General features: G+C 43.2%; 1 protein-coding gene across 8 annotated transcripts in view; it reads right to left on the reverse strand.

The window, feature by feature from the left end:
- The window catches only part of nrxn2b (neurexin 2b), a 1,057,142-nt gene that overhangs the window by 947,121 nt on the left and 89,916 nt on the right, over window positions 1-20,105 (reverse strand). For all 8 annotated transcript variants that reach the window (XM_079579566.1, XM_079579564.1, XM_079579563.1 and 5 more), the window contains exon 2: window positions 1,569-2,746. In XM_079579566.1, coding sequence (XP_079435692.1) covers window positions 1,569-2,271 — 703 coding nt within the window. In that variant the 5' untranslated portion in view covers window positions 2,272-2,746. The remainder of the gene's footprint in view (window positions 1-1,568; window positions 2,747-20,105) is intronic.

Genomic DNA, 20,105 nt, shown 5'->3' on the forward strand with positions numbered 1-20,105 from the left:
GGAATCGTGATGATAACAATAACCCAGATAAGGCTCAGCTGAGGAAAATAGAAGCATGACTAAGAGAGGTGAACCAAACATTGAAGAAAGTCAATCATCAAGCCAGAGATTTCAGTTGATGCCAAGTGTTACTAAAACATTGGGTATCACAGTAATTGCATGGTGAGAACGTGGAAATAGTGAGATAATAATGTGGTACTTTGAGTAAGAATATGTCATACTGTATATTATCGGACTCAAAACATCCTCTGTTTAGAGAGTTTGAGCTGCTACCCTCAGGTCGAAGGTACAGGTGCCCCGCCCTGTCTAAAAACAGGACCAGGCAGTCATTTATGTCACAAGCCATTTTACAATTAAACAAACCAACAATATGAAGTAACCAACAGTGATTTTTTCTATTCTGTACAGCTGGTCTGTCAGAGAAGGTTTTAAGGAACGTAGGTAGTGATTTCAACAAACTGAGAGTGACGGGCCGTGGTTTGTTCTTTGTATGTTGTCAATGTTTGGATCTGTCTGCTGTGGTCATTGTTGTCTTTGTGTATTTCCACTCACTGCAAATGAATTTCCCCACGGGGACAATACGTTTCTACGACTACTCAATAATTTATGGAAAAAGTTTGGGCTGAAAAAACAAGTCAATGAGTCGCCTACAAATCTCGCACAAGAAATGCATCAAAGTTGAGCATTGTGATGAAAATCCCAATCTGTCTTTTCGAAAGTAGAATAGGATGGATTTATTGTTGTGGATCAACCTGAAATATCTAATATGTATGTCCAAGATCTAGGGTAAACATGTTCAAATCATCATTTTGATTTTTACTGAACAGTTTATTCACAACAACTCAAATATTTTACTACAACAGGATGTAAATATAGTCCAATTAGGTTCATCAGGTCTTCCGGTAATGACACAGTTGTAGCCGAAACTGTAAGGTACAAAATAACACACAGGTCTGACAGTAAGAACATATTAGCATGATGTAAACGTTATTCATATTTCGCTTTAGTTCTCATGTTCATGTGGCTTTCACAGCCTAAGGATTAAATGTACAAATCATTTATACAATAATGATATTATAATAACACACACTTGGATTGCACTATTTAATCTCTCAATATGTCCTCAGCTCAAACAACGTATAAGGAGACAGAGCTGTAGAACATGTTCTCCCTCAGGATCCCAAGTTACATAGAGCTGATTCCTCTAAATTACGTGTGCAAATCCTAAGTGTAAAGATGACACAACTTCAACATTGCAGAACAAGCAAGCAAAGAGGAAACCTAATCAACACTCAATCAACTGAATGTAAATGTTTATCAACAATTAACAAAATTCCACAATTGTCACACTCGGGGCAAGACTCTCAGCAAGATTATGAATTATCCAATAATTCATAATCTTGATAAACATTTTGCGATCTAATGGCATCAATTTCCAAACCTCTTACCCAACAACTGTTTGCAATCAGCAGATACTGTATGCACGTCTATATGTACTGTATGTATGCCCTATTTTCCTCTATAATTCTCCAAAAAGCAAAAATCAAATGGCATGGAGCAGCCCTTACCTTCCTTGCAGTACTTCCCCTTGAAGCGGGTGTTGGTGCAGTCGCAGTGAACCTCCCCGTACTGAATCGAGCAAAATCCTCCGTTGAAGCACGGATTCTGTTTGGTGCAAAGATACTCCAGGTCGCTCTGAATCCCTTGGCTGTTGAGCAGAGTAGGCGGTATCTCCCCGACCTTCAGGTTGGATATCAGGCCTTGGAACGGCGGCTCGTACTTGACCGTGCTCGAGGTGAGCGCGGAGAGGCGTACGTCGGGCGGGATCCCCCCGACGAACAGATCGCTGACCACCGCCATCTCCTTCCGCTTCGATTTGACCTCGGCCACTTTGGTCTCGCCGTCCACCATCAGAAGGGTCTCCCGAAAATTCCTGGTGAGCAGGACCATGTGCCAGCGGTCGTCGTTGATGCGCGTCTCCATGTGCAAGGTGGCCGGTTCGGCGCAGTGGATGGCGAAGCGGAGCTGGAGCCGCCCGTTCGCGACCAGCAACTCCAGGAAGTCGCAGTTTCCGCCGTCGTCCAGGTAGAGCACCAAGGCTTTGCTGACGTTGGTCTTGATGCTAAAGCTCAACTCGCCGACAGATCCGGCCTCCCAGCGGCCGTAGCGCGCCCATTGGCCAGGGCCTCCGCCGAACTCCAACATTCGAACTGTGGTGACGAAAGCGCACAAGGCCAGAATCCACAAGGGCTCCAATCTTAACCTCGTCATGCTTGCGTTTCCCCCGCGTCACTCGCTAGCGGACTTGATTTAGCGAAGTTCGGAAAAGACTCTCACTCGCCGGTCAATTTCAGAATACTCCTTCCGCGTGAAACTGAACGAACGGGCAGTTGTTCCCACTTTGCTGTTTCAATTCTTATCCTGAGTCTTTCTTTTCGCTCTCCATCAGCCGGTGCCCCGCGGGAGCAAAGAAAAGGGGGGGCAAGGGAGAGGTACTACGATAATTTGTTTCTTCAAATAACCTTATCGCCCCCAAAAAAATGGTATCTCGTGTTGTAATATCCCAGGAATGCCGCTCTGCGCTCAAAAAAACGTGGGAGCGGGAAGAATGGAAGCAAACCGGTGTCAGAAAGCACTACCGTCTTCCAATGAATGAAATGCAATCATTGTTTTCGACTCGTCTCCTTCACGGACCATAGGGGTTCATGACGGCGTGGATTCCATCATTCTGCAGGCAGGTGGTAATCTGCAAGAGAAGAAAGCAGAGAGAGAGAGAGTGAAAAAGGGGCATGATTAAATTACATATTCCGAACATAATCAGTAATGCGTTGATAGCCCTAACATGCGCTTCAATTTCGTTATCTCCCATCTGCCTTCAGTTTCTGGAAGATGGGCTATATTTAAATTCATGCCACTAATTTCGTTTCAAAGCTTCAACGGATCTTTAAGTTGCCATTGCGTTTATCTGTACGCATGGATCTTATTTCTTACACTTCTACTGGAAGATAGTTTGTGCTCTGCCCATTTCCCTGAAAGCAACAACAAATATCAAGACTTTGCAAAGAAGAAAATAAGTCCAATCAGTAAAAAGTATTTGAAGCACAGCCAATAAAGTATGTCCTAATAGCAATGCGTTGGTCTTATATTTTCCAAATCCATTACACTGGATAAAACCAAACAACAGCCAAAGAAGGTTAACTGAAATATTCCCAAACAGGGCCTTGTTTTTCTAAGGCAGGTAAACGCACTTCAGGCAGACGTCCCAAACGGGGATGGATTCACAGTGCATTTTCCACAGCTCCAGGAAATGAAAATGTCTCTCTTGACTGGTTGACACTCGAGCAAAGACTGAAAGAACTGAGGGAGTATATATATATATATATATATAACCTCACCTGAAATTGGGCATGGGGAACCAGAAAACTGGGCAGGCGGCAAAAGACAACCTGGGACAGGCTCAAACATGGAGCAGGAAGTGATGGAGCGGGCAACCATGGACTGGATATGCTACAATGGTTGCATATCGGCTCCTTCGACCACCTCCGATCAGTCACTTTGGCACACCACAATCACGGGTGAAACATCTCGCCCAAGGGCACATCAATATGGAGCTGGGATTAACCCACCAACCTTTAGGTTTGTTTAGCCACAGCAGACCCATTGATTTCTCTTTACAAAAAAAAAAAAAAAACTTTCCGGAATTGTAAGTCATTTTGCAACTCAATCCCTCATTTTTTCCATGAGTTTTGCAATCGGAATAGAATTTGGGTAAAAAATCAAAATTCATGTCATAGTGCACATGTCCAGGAGCTTTAACGTCTGACACAACACTGAAACATGAAGTGGAAACTTAAACAAGAGGAACATGTTAATGGAGATTGTTGTACCTAAATATTTGCAGTTTTGCTAATTGTGCCCGTTCTGTTTGTATTCGACTGATGTTTCTCACATTTGGTTTGTAGTTCATTCAGTCATCCCATACTTGGTGGGGTTAAAGTCACAGCTGCAGACGGATCCGATGCTGCCCATATGTACTGACCATCACCAATCACTCATCCACACTCTACGCTCATACAGACACATGGTGGGTGAAGTGTCTCGCCCCAAGACAGTCTTGCACCAGTCAGCTCTGGTATTCAAACCGCTGATCTCATTCTTTCCATGGATGTATGGTCTTACTGTCATGTAGCCTTTATTCTACAGATCCCCACCTTGACCTTTCTACAACTGCGCCCCTTTCCACCAGTTAGTTGGACACCGAACATTCCGTATGGTCCCAAAACATGTGTGCTGCTTCAGTGAGATGAGTTCTGAAGAAAATGCGAATAGATGGAAAGGTCTCTGAGCCCACTTAATGTGTCTTGGTAAATCAATAGACCCGACCGACCAGGCTGTCCACATCTTGTTGCGCGTCGTCAAGACCCCCTTAGCATAATAGTTTCTGAAAAGAGCCATCACCCGTACATACTTTGGGCAATCAGCCCGGGAACATGCGCACGCACACACCGCGGACATGTGCACGCAAACGCTCACTTCATTAAATGAGATGGGACTCGGCGCCGAGTGCGGCAGACGAGTCGATGGTTTCATGAATAGCCAGTCTTGACCCCGGGGCCTGGCCTTAATCCTTGGCCATTATTTCTGGAGTGAGATTTAATTTGCAGAAAGTCTACAATTAAAGATAGGTTTCACCCCTGCCACAGCTCTCAACAAAGATGATGCAGAGGGAGGATGTTGAAAGACGCACACACAAAGGCGTCAGACTGTAGCCTTTCTTTATGGATGGACGAGGATGGGATTGCGCGTTCTTGAAAACAGAATAAAATAAAAACACGAAAACTAAACTATTGTCCACAGAGGTTAGACATTTATAGGCCTGACACTCAATTTCATGTACAACCTTGACTGCTTTAAAATAAACTGCCCTAAGCAACCAGAAAAGCTCTTGCAGTTCCTCTTGTCATCAATTTTCTTTTGAGTAAAAGCTTTTATCCACCACGGATAAGGTCATACGGCTTGTTACTGGGTTGATCCGTACTTGTTTTGGGGACTTACTGTTCCTAATGGTTTGATCTGGAAGCACTGTTCTGCCCGGTTTCCGGTGGCATGCTCAAGGGCTGCACAAAACAAAGTGGACTTTCCCGGTAAGTGCACCAGTGTTTGCTTTAAAGTCCAATTCTGCTCACTAAGCATCGTGTTTCTTGGGAGTACAATGCCTGAAAGAGACTCAGAACACTCTCTGTATTCTGCTTTCTCATTCTCTAGCAATAACTTCTGCAGACGGTTGAATGATACGTCTTTACAAGCAAAAGTAAATCATTGTTGCTATGGTCATCGATGCCAGCGGTAGAGGACAGGACATAGTAGCTTCTTAACATGCTCAAAGATGCCATGAGGCTGGACATTATAGTCGGAAACCATGTTTTAGAATCGTGCAGTCCAAAGAACCAGTGTTGTAATTGAAAGCCTTTGGAGACTGTCTATTGTTTTCCCATAAAACATTGCAATTTGGTATTATTTTGTATAAGAATTAGTCAGTTGGACCTAATTTATTCGAACATAATTGTTTTCATAATTTCAACAATAACAGAAAGCTTTGCAGCCATAAACAGCCCCGCAGATCAGGCCATTGAGGCATTACAAACACCAACGTGCCAAAATTCCATTTAGCGAATGTTCTTTTAACCAAATCTCCCCCCCTCTCGGGCTCACAATGAATATTTATTCAAATTGTTTTGTGCTGGGCGACTCCCGTGCTGCAGCCGGATGACTGCTTCCTTGTCTTTGCTCAGTGCCGATTCCACACAGCTTTCAGTATGTTGAGCGTGCCTGTGTCCTCAGAGCATTGCGTTGCTGGTTATTAGGGAGTATTGGCAGGCTTTATGCCGAGCCCGGGGCCTGATGGTACAATTAAATCCCAAGGACATGGAGGAAACATAACAAGCCTCCAGAGATGCTGCGCTGAGGAGAGGAGGAGGATGGATCTATGTGCAGCTGCCTGCTTTACCGGAGCTGTTTGCGATGAAGCATTGTTTGACTCGCAGGCACTCACAACTACAGGGATCTGTCTTAACACTTTTAGAAACGGAAGGCTGGTTTGTGATTTAACCGCGAAGGAAATATTACAGACTCGTAACTTTTGTGGTGCAGGATCAGTTTGATGGAGCTATTTTCTGACAGGGTTTGTTACCGGGGCATTCTTACCTGCTTTTACATCTCTGCAAGTAAATAGCCGTCATAGTGAGTCTACAGTAGAGGAGTTAAACACAGCTAAGAGCTGTTGAATCAAATTGTGATTTCTGTTTTTGTTTTACATTTATTTAATAACGACAAATAATGACACATGGAGGAATTCTATGCAGACACTGAAAGAACAAGCAAACTCACCATTCACTTTTTGACTCACAACACTGCAATTGCATGTGGCCTTTTTGTCCTTTGGCATGACTTCTTATCGCAATATAGATATAGTTAAACAAGGAATCTTAGCGTTTCATATCTAAAGCTGCCCTCACCTACAACATTTTGCGGGCCGGATTTCCCACATGATGTGCCACCTACGCTTTTTTAACAGCAAGCTAACTTTGTCCCGCAGAAGCAGAGCCTCACGAAGCAGAGCCTCACCCGGAACACCTCCCTCACCATGTCAACACATACATGCGCAGGGGTCACAAATGCTTAATTGTAAATGTTTGAAGCAGCAGAAGCCGCATTCTTTGTTAGCGGCTAACACTGTCAGAGGCAAAAGCAAACTGACAAACATCTGAGTGACCGGTTCTAATGCAGTTTATTAAACAAATACCATTGTTTGTTTAATAATCCAATATCTACAGAGAGCAGTCGGATCATATTGTTTTTGAGAGGTTGCAGGAAATCAAACATCTGCACTAGAAACTTGGTTCCAAATGCCAAAAGTCACAGCTTTACATGAAAATTGCAGTATCAAGTATCAAAGTATCAAAATGTTTACTAATTCATTCTGCTGATAATATTATGTTGCACACAAGATTAATGAGATTCCGTTTATCTTTGAATCCATCATCAGAGCAGCTTGTGTACATGGAGTGAGGGGCGTGGGTGAGGGGAGAGAGGGAGAGAGGGAGGGGCAGAGCAGGGTTAAATTTGAAACTTTTGCTGTGGATTATTGATATAATTATGAAAAAAGGCATTTTCTGATTAAAAGTGGTCAAATTGTCACAATTTTCAGCAGCATAATCTCAATAATGGCCAGATCCAAGTTTAAATGTGTTATTTTGTTGATATATTAGTTCTTTTTCAGAGGGGATTTTGGATATTTAGTTTTTGAATAAGTAAATATTGTAAGGCTAGGAATTTCATGTTTAAAAAAAAAAAAATGTTTTTGTAATTGTGAGAAAGTCTAGTAATGTCTGCACATGCATATGTATATTTCTCCCGTTGGACATGACCATGCTGTATTTGGATTACAGCGTCACCTACTTGCTGTCAATATCGGTGAATGAATACATGAGGTACAAAGGCCGTTAATGAGGCAGTATTTGGTCAATTACAACTTCGTTCAGTAATCCCACCAGTAACCTCATGGGCCCAGAAGCCCTGGAGCCCATCACCTAACATGCCCTTCATTACCTGGTTTAGCGTAATCCTTTGTACTTCAAGAACAACACTTTTTTTGTAACATCTTAGCTTTCGCACTCAGCCGGCTTGTCTGAGCGCTTCCCCAAACCGCGTCTGCGGCTTCTGGTTAAAGCCGTACTCCCCCAGGGAGACGTGCTCGGTCATACGGCGCCACCGCCCGAACTTCCACAACGAAGGTACTCCGTAGGGAATGCTACCGCCACCGCAGGAACCTGTCTCAGCTTTATTTCTACCCCTGTACAATGTTACTTACACAAAACCATTTTTATTCCGTCATCTAGGTCATACATTGAATATGCAGATTTCTTCCGTACAGCGGTGGACACGGCCGGCAGAAGCGTGCGATTAAAGCAGCAGTGGTCAGGGTGGTTTTCTTTTGCATCATAACCAGTGTCCTCACATTGCTCTCATCCCTGCTGAACAAGCCGTGATGAAACCCTCATCCGACTTGCAAATGTGGCATTACAGCATTTTTCAAGTACAATAAAAAGGCCGTTTATCAGCGAAAAAGCAGAGGAACGAGATGTTTTGCATAAAGTTGCGCGCTGACAAAGACTATATGGATAATCCAGAGGGTTTACAAAAGAACGCCATCATTAGAGAAATCCCTTTAATGACATAAAAACCTGAGCTACATTTACTGTTCGTATATCTTTCAAACATGAACAGATACTCATTCATTATATGAAGGTATATCTTAGTAGAGCCAAGTAGATGAGCGCTCAGTTGTGCACCATCCGGCGGCATGAAGCCCACAGCCCGCTGTGCCAGCATTAACTACAGTGGCAGATCGAGGGTGTTTAAATACATGCATCCAAGTCAGAAGGTGAAAAAGAAGCTACATGAAATATCAAGGCAGCGTGAGCAAGACGGATGGCTCAAAATGCAATAGATATTTGAATTATCAGGTACTTTTCAAAGCAGATTATTTCAACAAACCGAATTAAGAATTAAGTCATTCTACCTATATTGAAGACTGGTTTCAATTTGCGAATCGCCATCCATCACAAAATATGTTCTGCTTTCAGTGTGTTCATCACAGCACCATTGATTTGCTGGCCCAGGGGATTTCCAAGCTTTTCAGGCCAGGACCCCCCAAAACTACGAGGCGAACAAACCGATAAATAATATAGATAATATCAAGTTCAAAATGTAATATCTCTTTCAGTCATCAGTCATGATTTTCGCTAGCATTTGGTCGTGACGTATGTAATGCGGCCGAGTGAGTAAAGCAGCCATCATAACTCTATCATAACTCTTGGGGACATTCCTTGCACATTCCAAGGCTTCAGTTTTAATTTCTGGATATTTGGGAACCGAGCCAGGACGGATTGAAGAGCTTCCATTACTTTCGTATCCGCCGCCATTACCAAACTACAACCAGCAAATGTGGTGCAAATGCTTGACGTCACCTACAACACCCGCCTCCCTCGCTCGCTGAATGGCAGGTTGAAATTCAATCGATGTAACGCGGCCACCAGAGTTTACGGATGGCTAAGGCCAGGCTAGTCAAATGCACAAATGCAGACAGACTTAAAGTCAACCTTACGTGTAACTGCCAACAGAAGAGGATGAATTTAAGTAGAAAAACGTGTTTCCATTACATTTCATATAAAATTACTTTAGCAGCCTTAAAAATAAGATATGTTGCAGATAACTTTCACATTTATAGAAATATTAAAAGAAAACCTGACCCGTGTTACTGTTTCACATACAGAAAACACACTTTTGATCTATGACGCACACTCCCAGGACTCATGCCTCTATGTTAGACACATCTCAAATAACCGGCGTCAAAAGCAGAGGCTATGTTTGTATGAAAAAAGCTATCATTCTGCTAATATATGCTCTGAGTCAAGATAACACTGAGGTGAAAAAGCTGTTTTGATCAACCTACTCAGCCACGCGCCACAACTGACTAGCTCCGGGTGTTAGCGCTAACCACATTTGGCCCCTATGAGAGGATGCTAATGAAAGAGATCAAGCGCTTTAGCCTCGCCGTTAGCGCTTTGACACTCAGTGATTCATGGTGACAAGCGCCACCCGCACTTGTTACACCTTTCGCCATAAAACCTCAACAAGGTGAATCGCTGAGAGCAAAGCGAGTGCGCCTTGTCAGTTTTAGGATGTTGTGCGAAAAGATGAAGAGGAAAGAACAAAGGAGGGAGTGCGAGACAGGCAGGTGCGCTCTGTTTAATGTTGTTGAGCTCTGTTGAATCAGTAGGAACAGGTCAGCGAGCTTGTCCTCTTTAAATCAGTCACCTTCGTGCCTTGTATTTATGTGATGGAAGGATTTAGGAAGTCGTTTTAGTGGAGATTGTCAGAAAGTCACATGTAGTTCATCAATATGGCTGTAATCTTTAATACCATTATTTTTTGTTCACAGCAACGACTGCAAATAGTAGCCCATAATGCAGATGTGGGTGAGTGTCACTGGCTTGAAATTGACAGCTGGATTGTGCGTTTTTAATCAATATTTAAAGACAAATGCCAAATGCAGCGATCCACAAGGGCTCGCCTTATCTTGCGATGTAACCCTTTCACTGAAGAGTTTCTGGTCTGACTAGAAAGTACTGCCCCCAGAGAAGGACCTGAAAAAGTTCCCCCAAAAGCGCCTATAAAGGAGGTGAGTTAAATTGACCATTATAGTGACCCTGGAACTGTTCCAAGGCTCTGATTTCCTTATTTTTATCGCTGTAGCTAATAAAAGTCTATTGCTATACACTTGCAAGAAACATGGCGGAATTTGTTCATAGCTTTTCATTTAAAACATTTAAGCTTGAAGTCGATAGGCCTTTCTTTACCTCCATTGTTTGCGAGTTAGCGAAGATAGCAGAGTAAAGGGGGAATAATTCTCAAACTAAAGAAAATTTAGACTAGCTCAGCTCATTACAGGCCTTAACCGCGAGGACCGCCCTCCAACCGCTAAGCCTCGCACCTACACCGAGGTGTATGTAAATCACCGCTGGTGCCCGCACCTGCCGGTAAGTGCCTCTATCCGGGGCGAGGCTAAAAAGTGCGGGTTTGCCATAGCAGAGCAGTGATGGATGGCTACATAAAGGGAAGGGGAGGGAGGCTGAGCGAAAGGGAGCGGGCCATAGAAGTGTGTGGAATTAGGAGGTTAGTGCCAGAGGGGGAGTAGTAAGAAGGATGAAAGGGGCAGGAGTGAGTGATGCCGTTCATGGCCGGATCGGATCTGCGGAGCGGCTCGGTTACGCGACTTTTGATGAGAGTCAAATCTTTGGCATCTGTTCATTTCAATGATTTTTGCACAGTTGCTGCAGTCAGTCAGGCCTAGGTTCTACGACACCGTGTGCCCAAAGAGTGGGATCAGCTGACGACCTGAACATCCTGAATGACCAAGTTATTACGTCAATGGTATTAGGTCAATGGATAATCCAAGGTGACAACGCCAGGATTCATCGGGCTCACGTGGTGAAAGAGTGGCTCACGAAGCATGACATGGATTGGCCACCACAGAGTCCAGATCTTAAGCCCTTTGAAAATCTTTTGGGGCTATGCTGGAGAAGGCTTTGTGCAACGATCTTGGTGAAAAATGAATGCATCACTGGATTTTTAGACAGCTTGTTGAATTTGTTGCGGAAAACACTGCACGTATCTGATTTTCAAACAATGTGTCCTTAATCAACATAAAAGGTTTGAATCTGATATGTCTAATTTCTCCAAATGATTAACTGTTGAACTGAAAACGCAATTTCAACGCGTGTTGTTAATTGTTGGGAGACAAATGGACCCCAAAGATTCGTCTTCCAGTAAACGGCCATGAATCCCGTCTCGATTCCAGTTTGTGTGCTTCCCCTGTCCGTCTCTCACACTCCGATCGCTACATTAAAACCGCAGCCTAATGAAAGCCGCCGAAGGCACGCTAATGGCTGATGTGTAGAAGATGATTTGTCGGTAAGGGGCATGGTGGTCGTGTGTCGGATGTGATTGCATCTTGAGAAGCGCGGCGGCCACTCTCGTGTGTTTTACAAGTGTTGGTGTCTCATTCTCGTTGCCCATTTTGCAATGTTCCTCTCATAAGTAGCGTGATTGCGATGATTGTTTCAAAATCAGTGGTTCCCTCTCACTGTTTTACCGCAATAAGTACTTGGAGACAGTGTTGTTGTACATACACATGCATACGACGCCGCTATTTTCAGTCTGATTGTCAAATTGTCGGGCAGGTCTCGGTGAAGCTTCCATGTTCTCCCGGTGTCTGTACGGGTCTTTCTGGGCGCTATACCACTAAATTTTCTAAGGAGTTCAATTGGTATTGTGTTTCAGTGATGGGTGTTGAAGTAAAGTGTGGGAAGCCTTGTGAAGGTTAATTATTATAGTCAAGGGAGATGACCAGAGATAATTGGGAATGCTATCAAATGCAGCGGTTATGCACTATTTGCTACAGGTCAAAACCTGCACAAAGAGTAGCAATTTGATCGAAATATCAATGCACATGAATGTGAAGAAAGATTCAGAAAGAGCAAAAAAACATTTTTGTAAAAAATCTGATAGAAAAAACAGGTCCTGTAATATTGTTTAGTGCCTTCCCCTTTTTATTTGGTAGAAATCTGCTCTTTGTCCGTGCACTTCTGGAGATTCTCGTGTCCTATTTCAATCATGTTAGCCTTGATTTTTGTTTTGACCCAAACTGACCACGTGTTTCTCAAGAGTGGCTCAAAAATTCAACCCATCAGAAACTGCGGAGGATGAGACACACAAGTCTTTGCAAAGAACAGGGAAAGAGTTTGCTGACAAGGCGAACTTCATGACGTCTGCAGATAAAGGACGGCAAGATGGTTTGAAATCCAACATAATATTTGTGCACTCAACAAGTCCCATGCGTATCTGTATCCCTAACAATAATCCAGTGGCTGACATGGAAGTCTAAAATGTTTGCTCGGGGCTAACCGGGGCTGATTAAGTTCACGGTGCCCGCGCTCGTGTGCACAGCTGACAGCGTGGTACGACCGTCTCGCCGCCTGCAGATGTTTTTGGTGTCAGGCACAAGGCTCACTGGCCAGGCCTCCAGTCTGAGCCGTTCCAATTAACCAGCCCAGCAGCCTGCAGCCCTTTCTACACTGGCCTTATCGTGGAGCGGAGAGAGGGGCGGCATGGAAGTGGGAGAGTGAGAAATGGACTTCATGATGCAATGGAACAGAAACTACAAAAGCTCACAAACAACAAAGATGAACAAAGGGGGAAGATGTTCCGCTCTGTCATGCAATGGATGTCTGGGGTTGCACGTGCCGTCGGTAAACTTTTGTAAACTCCAACTTTCTTTGAATTATTCGTGTGTGTGGAGCAAAAACAAATGTTGTAGACAAGAATAAATGTCAATCTGTGCCAACAGCCTCTCTCAAAGGCTTTCAGCTTGTTAGCTTGATGACTCAAGTTTGATTAGCGTCTTGGCAAAACCAGTCATATGCATCAAGTCAAAAATGACTGATTCATAAACACACGCAAATATAAATATAATACAAATATACAGCAAGAAAACTCAATTCAATTTCTTTCTTGATAATATCATCTTAGCAATGAACGTTGTACAGTGTACTCGTGTCACATACTTATTCAGGGATCCTCCAAGCATAAGTTTCTGTTTGTATTTCATAACAGATTGGAGGAGTGCTCTGCTCTATCTATATCAGTTACAAACCACATTGAGAAAGAAAAGGTGGACCAAGTGTCTTGTCCGCAACTTTTCTGGATAAAAGTTGATTGATCTGCCATTGAATCTTTACCAAATACCCAAAATATGGCCATAAATGGATAATTATTTGAATATTTCAAGTGGAGACATTTGATTGACAAGTTGAGTATTTCATGGCATGGATAACAGCCAAACAGCTCCAAATCCATATGAAATTACGAATGTAAATGATATTTATGTAATTGTCTCAAAAAAAAAAAAAAAAGGCTTTATAAGACTGTCCAGTTTGCATTACAAACTCATGCATTATTTATTCATATTCAGCAGTAGTAAGCAACCCACCAAGGTTTTGGAGAAAAGTAATCCTTCCAGACAAGTTCTGCTGTTTTCCAGTCCGACACATAACCATAACTCCTAACCTTAGCCCTAACCATAAGAAAGAAACTCAGATAGTGCACAGGGTTACGCTTCGTCATACCACCTTTGCTATGCCCAACTCCGTCAGATCTTGGGAGCTAAGCAGGGAAGGAGTGAGTGAGTGAGTGAGTGAGTGAGTGAGTGAGTGAGTGAGTGAGTGAGTGGTGGTCGGAGGGGCTGATGGACAGACTCAGTCTACCCGAGGGCGGCTGTGGCAACAACAGTAGCTTAACACCACCGAGTGTGGAGCGAACGAATAATGACGACAGTGTAGCGCATAGGTGTCAAACTCTGGCCCGCGGGCCAAATTTTGCCCGCAATGTAATCATATTTGGCCCGCGAGGCTGTACCGAATGACTACTCGACCTGGCCCACCGGTATTATACTTTTTTTTTTTCAGATTTTGCATATCTGGACTATTAAGTTGTATATTGTATAGTAATAAGTGTTGCTTGTTCCATATTCAATGTAAAAGCAAATCTTGTTTGGGTCCATATTAAAAGGTTCATTTGTTCAATGGTGGCCCGCGACTTTGTTCAAGTTTTACATTTTGGCCCACTGTGTATTTGAGTTTGACACCCCTGGTGTAGTGCATTGAGAAACTTGGTAATACAGTCTTGTAAAGCGTATTACAAGTGTAATGCATTAATATTATTATTATTATTCGTGAGGTGCCGCTTGTCCGCCGTGCTCCCAAGGGACCCCTAAAACCACCAACCACAGTCAGACATAGGATTTGAACCGCTGACCTTTGGATCCATGGACAAATGCTCAGTTGCTGATTGAAAATCGCACAGAGAGAAACAATTCTACCCATACCTCCATCGACGACAACCCACCGAAATTGGTGCCAACCTGGGCATATGCGCTCAGAGCATTGTCCCTCCACAATCCCTATTTTGCATTCCGAAGGGTACGCTGTGGGGCTGGCAACAGAAAATAGCAACCGCAAAAAAGGCCCATTAGAGGCTGTTGATGGCAGCAGTCGTCCAATTTCTCTGCCTCTTAATGGGCCAATGGCAGGTGCAATTAGGGGCCATTTCAGGCTTCTCTTCTGGGGGGGAAAAGTAGTATTTCTCCACCCGGCATGGCGACGGACTTTCCAAGAATGTAGCGTGAGAAATCGCTGACAATGATTTTAAAAAAGAACGATACAGAGAAAGGGTGGAACAGATGAGAAGGGGAAGGGAGGACGGAGATGAAAATGCAAACTGAATTGGCTGTGGTAAATGACTCGATTACCATCTTAAATACACTGTCAAAAAGCAATTTGCCTCACTCCTGCCACCAATCTGATGTCTGTATCTTATTGGAAGATTGCCCTGTATTTAAAACGATTTCCGAGCCTCTGTAAGAATGCAACAGATGGGATAGACACACAGCTCAGAGTCAGGACTGCAAATCAAACAAATTAATATCGCTTTGGTACTTATTGAAAACAGTGGCAAAAGTGGGGATGTGACAAATCAGACTAGATGTGCAGGTCTTTGTATGACCCGCCACTGAATCCAAGCTAGCTGCATGTTTACTCAGCGTACACGGTTTTCTAACTGGGTTCACCTGCAAAGACATATTAGGAGAGATTTAGCATGATTGATGAGTGTTGGCAACCTTCATACACTAGGATTATCTAAAGTTAATGAGATCAATTGTGGTTGACCCTAAGATTTCCTGCTTAACTGTCTTGAATTGCTGCAGGTAGTACTTTGCAATGTCTCAACACGAAACAATGACTTATATAATTGAAAGATCAACCTGCCAAATAAATAAATCAACCTGCCAAAAAAAGGGCAAGAAGAAAAGAAAGGCTCAAACTGATACGATTGGCAGGTTCAAAATTCACTGACAATAACAAGCACTTTTATTGATACAAACATGGAGATAAGGGAGAAAGCTGAAGAACGCTGCTGTACCCTTAAAAAACAATAATCCATCCATATTTTCGGAGATATATGTTTTGTCTCTTTAGCACTTGTGCAACTTGGTTGTGATCAGCTAAAACAAGGTGTTCTTTTTCCATTTGGCGGAAGATACTACTTCTCAATCTATTTCAACGTGAGGCTTACCAGATGAATAGTGCTGTTTTGATGATATTTGAGCAGGTAAGATCGTATCAATCAAGCTGTTGCCAGGTTACCATTGGTAGCCCTTGATTGTGTCATTTTTTCAGAATGTGTCTCTCACTGAAAAAAGCTTGGACATCATTTAACTTTGACCAAAAACATGAATGCTCCCAGTGACCTTACTTTGTTCACCGTATTGAACATTGAGCCTACTCTTACTATTTCACAAGAATCCCCTTCTTGCGCTGTACTCTGAACCGTTTCCCAAAGATAATAAAGCAAACGGCAGGACTTCGAATATCAGTCATCTAAAGACCCATAAAAATGCCAGTATATGTATTCTATTACTACTACTGCACAAGCCATTTTGAAGACACAGCTAAAAGTCGGGGTTATTCGGGGTAAATTAACTATTCTTAAGAAAACCCAAAGTGTCCCTTGGAAAGTCGACTTTGAGCAGAACCGCTATTTCACGCTCTGAATATCGCAGCCACCGTTTCTGCTCGGCCATTTCCAATCGACGTTAGCTATTATTACCGCGAGTCAAGGCCCGCTGATATCTGCCGCAGGTGAGCTATGTGTTTAATTTCACCCGCGCTTGTAGAGCCGCGCAGCTCATTATCGGCCTCTCAATTCACTCCGAGCGCTTCCAATGGCGGCATATTGATCGGAGGGGGTGGGGGGTGGGGGCTGTACGGTTGAAAGCACTGCCTTACAAAAGACCTCTCACTCAGCCCCCTTTTTTTTTTGCATTTAGTCCATGGGTATCAAGTCCGCGGCATGGCGCGCACACACACCGGGCCGATTCCTCCTCTTTCGCAAGGTAGGCACACGGAAGTAACCAAGAATAACTGACGCGAAATGGAAGCGACGCCGCTTCGAAAACATTGATTTAGGTGTCCCGCGGTTCATTTCGAAACGAGCGGGAATACGCACAGACATGCGGCGCTGCACAGGAACAAAGGGGGTAAAAAAAAAAGAAAAAGAAAAAGAAGAAGGGGCCGGCAATTTGGTTTGAGAAGATAGAAGGTGACACGCGGCTCGGGCACACGGAGTCCCAGAAACAGAAGATTTAGCGGCGTGAAAATAGCGCCGCGCAGCCTGTGAACATATTTGCCAAGCCTCTGGGCAGAAGTAGGTTAGGCAGGAAAGGGGGGGGAGAGAGGAGAGATGACAAGAGGGAGAGGGGGCGGCGAAGAAACAGAGAAGGAGCGGTGTTACGTAAGCCCGGATAATGTTCAGACGCTTTCCAAAAAAACGAGAGAGGAGACATTTACGTAATCACTGATAATCCCTTCATTGTGTCCAAGTCTATATTTATGTATTTGTACTGTACGACGGAAGTTATGGAACCACTTTTTATAGATGGAGTCAAATTAAACAAATGCTTCTCGCCGTCTCAATCAGGGACAACTCCAAATGAGGAAATATCGAAGAAATGCCCCCGTCTTGCTCGAGCCTAGACGTTATTCATGAAGACGGGTTAAAAAATAAATAAAATGGAACGGAGGAGCTGATCGATTGGATGCGCTCGGTTCGTGACCTTGCGCAGCCGGAGCGGCCTCTCAGGTGTGTTTGTTTAGTAACACGAGATGCTGATCATGACGTTTACCGCCGGTCGATGCGCTCTCCTACTCCATCGATTTGGCCTCGTAACACGGTCCGCATGCCTGGCCTGGAATCGAGCAGGTGAGATTTTAGTTTTACAATAAATCTGATACACATGCTGCTTTTGATGTGCTTATTTTTTCCTACAATATCTACTTCCCGTTATTGACAAAAGAGATGCTGGACTGGAGGGGGGCGGGGTCTTCTCTTCTCTTCTTCTTTTACCAGTTTTCTTCAATCGTGTAAAAAACATTTGTCCATTGTAGTTGGGAAATTGATTTGGTCTTTCCATCTTCAAAGCGTTCAAAGAGCAGGAATGTTATACAAAAACAAGGCTGCCCGGTTTTATGATGGATAATACGTTTTGCAGTCTTGTTTACACAATATTACCAATACTAGCCATGCTTCCTGAGTAATTACAGTCATCAGAATGGGTTCGGGTTGGGGTTATGTTGGTTGGTTACTGTTTTCAAGAGCAATCAAAGTAAGGAAGGGAGTTTTATTTGCATAGTGCTTTTCACAGTCACCCAAAGCTCTTCACAAGGGACAATTTTGCTCTCCACTTTCCCAGCACTCCACCGTTGGCGCCGTATCAACAGATTTCAAATTAAAAATGATCGGTTCAGAATTGATAAAGCCTCGTATTTCAGAGGCAAATCTAGCTTTTGAAGCCCTTTGGAGCCTGGATGTCTGATGCAGGAGAAGTTTATTACCATCAGTGGACCTGAAGGGATTTAGCCAGTTTAAAAGACTGGCTCTTTCTAATGTCAAATTTGAATGGCGCAGCCGGAAAACTCGCAATATCTAAGATGTGATTGATAAAAGGCGCACTTTTTTGATTGAACTCAACTAAAATTAAAATGGGACTGATATTTAAACTTTGAAAAACGGGTTTGTGAAGAAAATCATGCAGCACACCTAATGAAAAATCCATTTCGCCTGCCGCCTGCTCAGTTGTTGGGCTGATTCTTATGTTTGTTTGGGGGGGTTCTGGGTCAAATTGACTGAAAAATAGATTTGGCTCTTTTCACAATTGAGATTCGGTTCAAACGGTTCACCATAAAGGTGCACTATGCAACAAAAAAATCGTAATATTTGCACATATTTTGTCTTTTTAATGACTTGGTGGCGTTATGGGTGCAGCATGGCACCCTTGTTTTCCCTCACAGTGGCCTCTGTGACGCCCCAGGAGCAATAGTTTTAGGGGTTCATACCAGAAACTGTCCAGAAACCCAAAAAACAATTGATTCTGGAGCGTGATAAAGGCCACTGTGAGGGAAAGTTACAGTGCCATGCTGCACCCATAATGCCACTGGGTCACTAAAAGGTCGAAATACAAGCTTTAATGCCAGTATCTGTTTCTTACATTTATGGTTTTATAAAGCTGTACCTGCTCCAGCTAAAAAGAGACACCACTGGGTAATCGCCTTAGCCATATGGCCAACTGAACCACAGAAACTGCACCGTGTCTGAAAGTCAACAACCCACTTTTTCCAATCCATCTTCCCTTTCCTTTTTCATCTCATATTGTTTATATGGCCTCAGTCTGAAACTCTACTCACTTAACTCTTGCATTTTGATTACAGAAATCTTTTTTCTGCTAAGTCAAAATGTCATGGCTTGCGTAACGGGTTGCATTGTAATACAAACTGTCATTGTCAAAAACAGTTCCGGGAGGTATGTGTGGATAAGTGACATGTGACCCCGAGGCATTTCACTCAACTTGCTTGCGACATCATAACGTTCCAAAGCTTGAAGGTAAACTGTATTCAATTTTCCTGCCTACTGCTGCATCCTTTTACAGCAAGAAGCGAGAAGACGGAAACCAAAATATTAGCAAAGCAATGCAACGATGAATGACACTTAGGGGGGAGGGCCGTTCCAAAGTATTACCTATTGCTGGTTTAGAACAGAGGTGCCCAAATTAAAGCCCATGGGCCAAATTTACCATTGATTAAATTTGGATGCACGATAGACCAACACGCAAAATAAATTGTGTTCCGCTCTTCAATGCTAATGTTTTCCCATTTCAGAACTCCAAAGACAAAGAGGTTGGACACCCCGCTTAGAGCTTATCATAGATACGAGTGTCATAGCCTTTTCTTGGGATGGGCAACTTTTTTAGGACATGTGACCATTTACATTATTTTGTTTGGGCTCTGTTCAGGGAATGTTGTTAGCTAACTTCCTGTCGGATAAGCCCAGGGCAAAGACTACTTCCTGTCAACATTTTAACATCAATTAGAAATAAAGTGAGATTTAAAAAAACAGAAGAAAACCTAAACAACATCAAGCTGAATGTGTTTCATAAAAATTAGTTCAGATGGTGGCGCTATTTTACCATTTGCTAGCGTCAAATTAACGTTAGCCTTTTGCTTCGATGCGAAAACAGCTACAGTAATAAACACAGAAGTCTCCTCTGGTGAAGCATTACTTCTCAACATCTGTGAAAAGTAAGTAATTATTCAACAACTGCCAAGTTTTCTGTCACGTAATGTTTTAATATTTATTCGTTTCAACTAAGCATGGCTAACTCTCCATAGGAATAAAACTATGACAGGAAACATATTACCCCAGGAAGTTAGCACCATGCTTGTTACGCTACATTTCACACACAGAGCTTGTTGCTATGGTTCTTTTCCAAATTTTACATCACTGGACCCCCATGGCATGATCAGAGCTACAGCAGATTGTTCAGTAGAGGCCAAAAACGGTAGTCGTGGCTAGCGTTAGCATGTAGTATGATG

The sequence above is a fragment of the Gobius niger genome, assembly GCF_951799975.1.
Source record: "Gobius niger genome assembly, chromosome: 21".
Taxonomy (NCBI): Eukaryota; Metazoa; Chordata; class Actinopteri; order Gobiiformes; family Gobiidae; genus Gobius; species Gobius niger.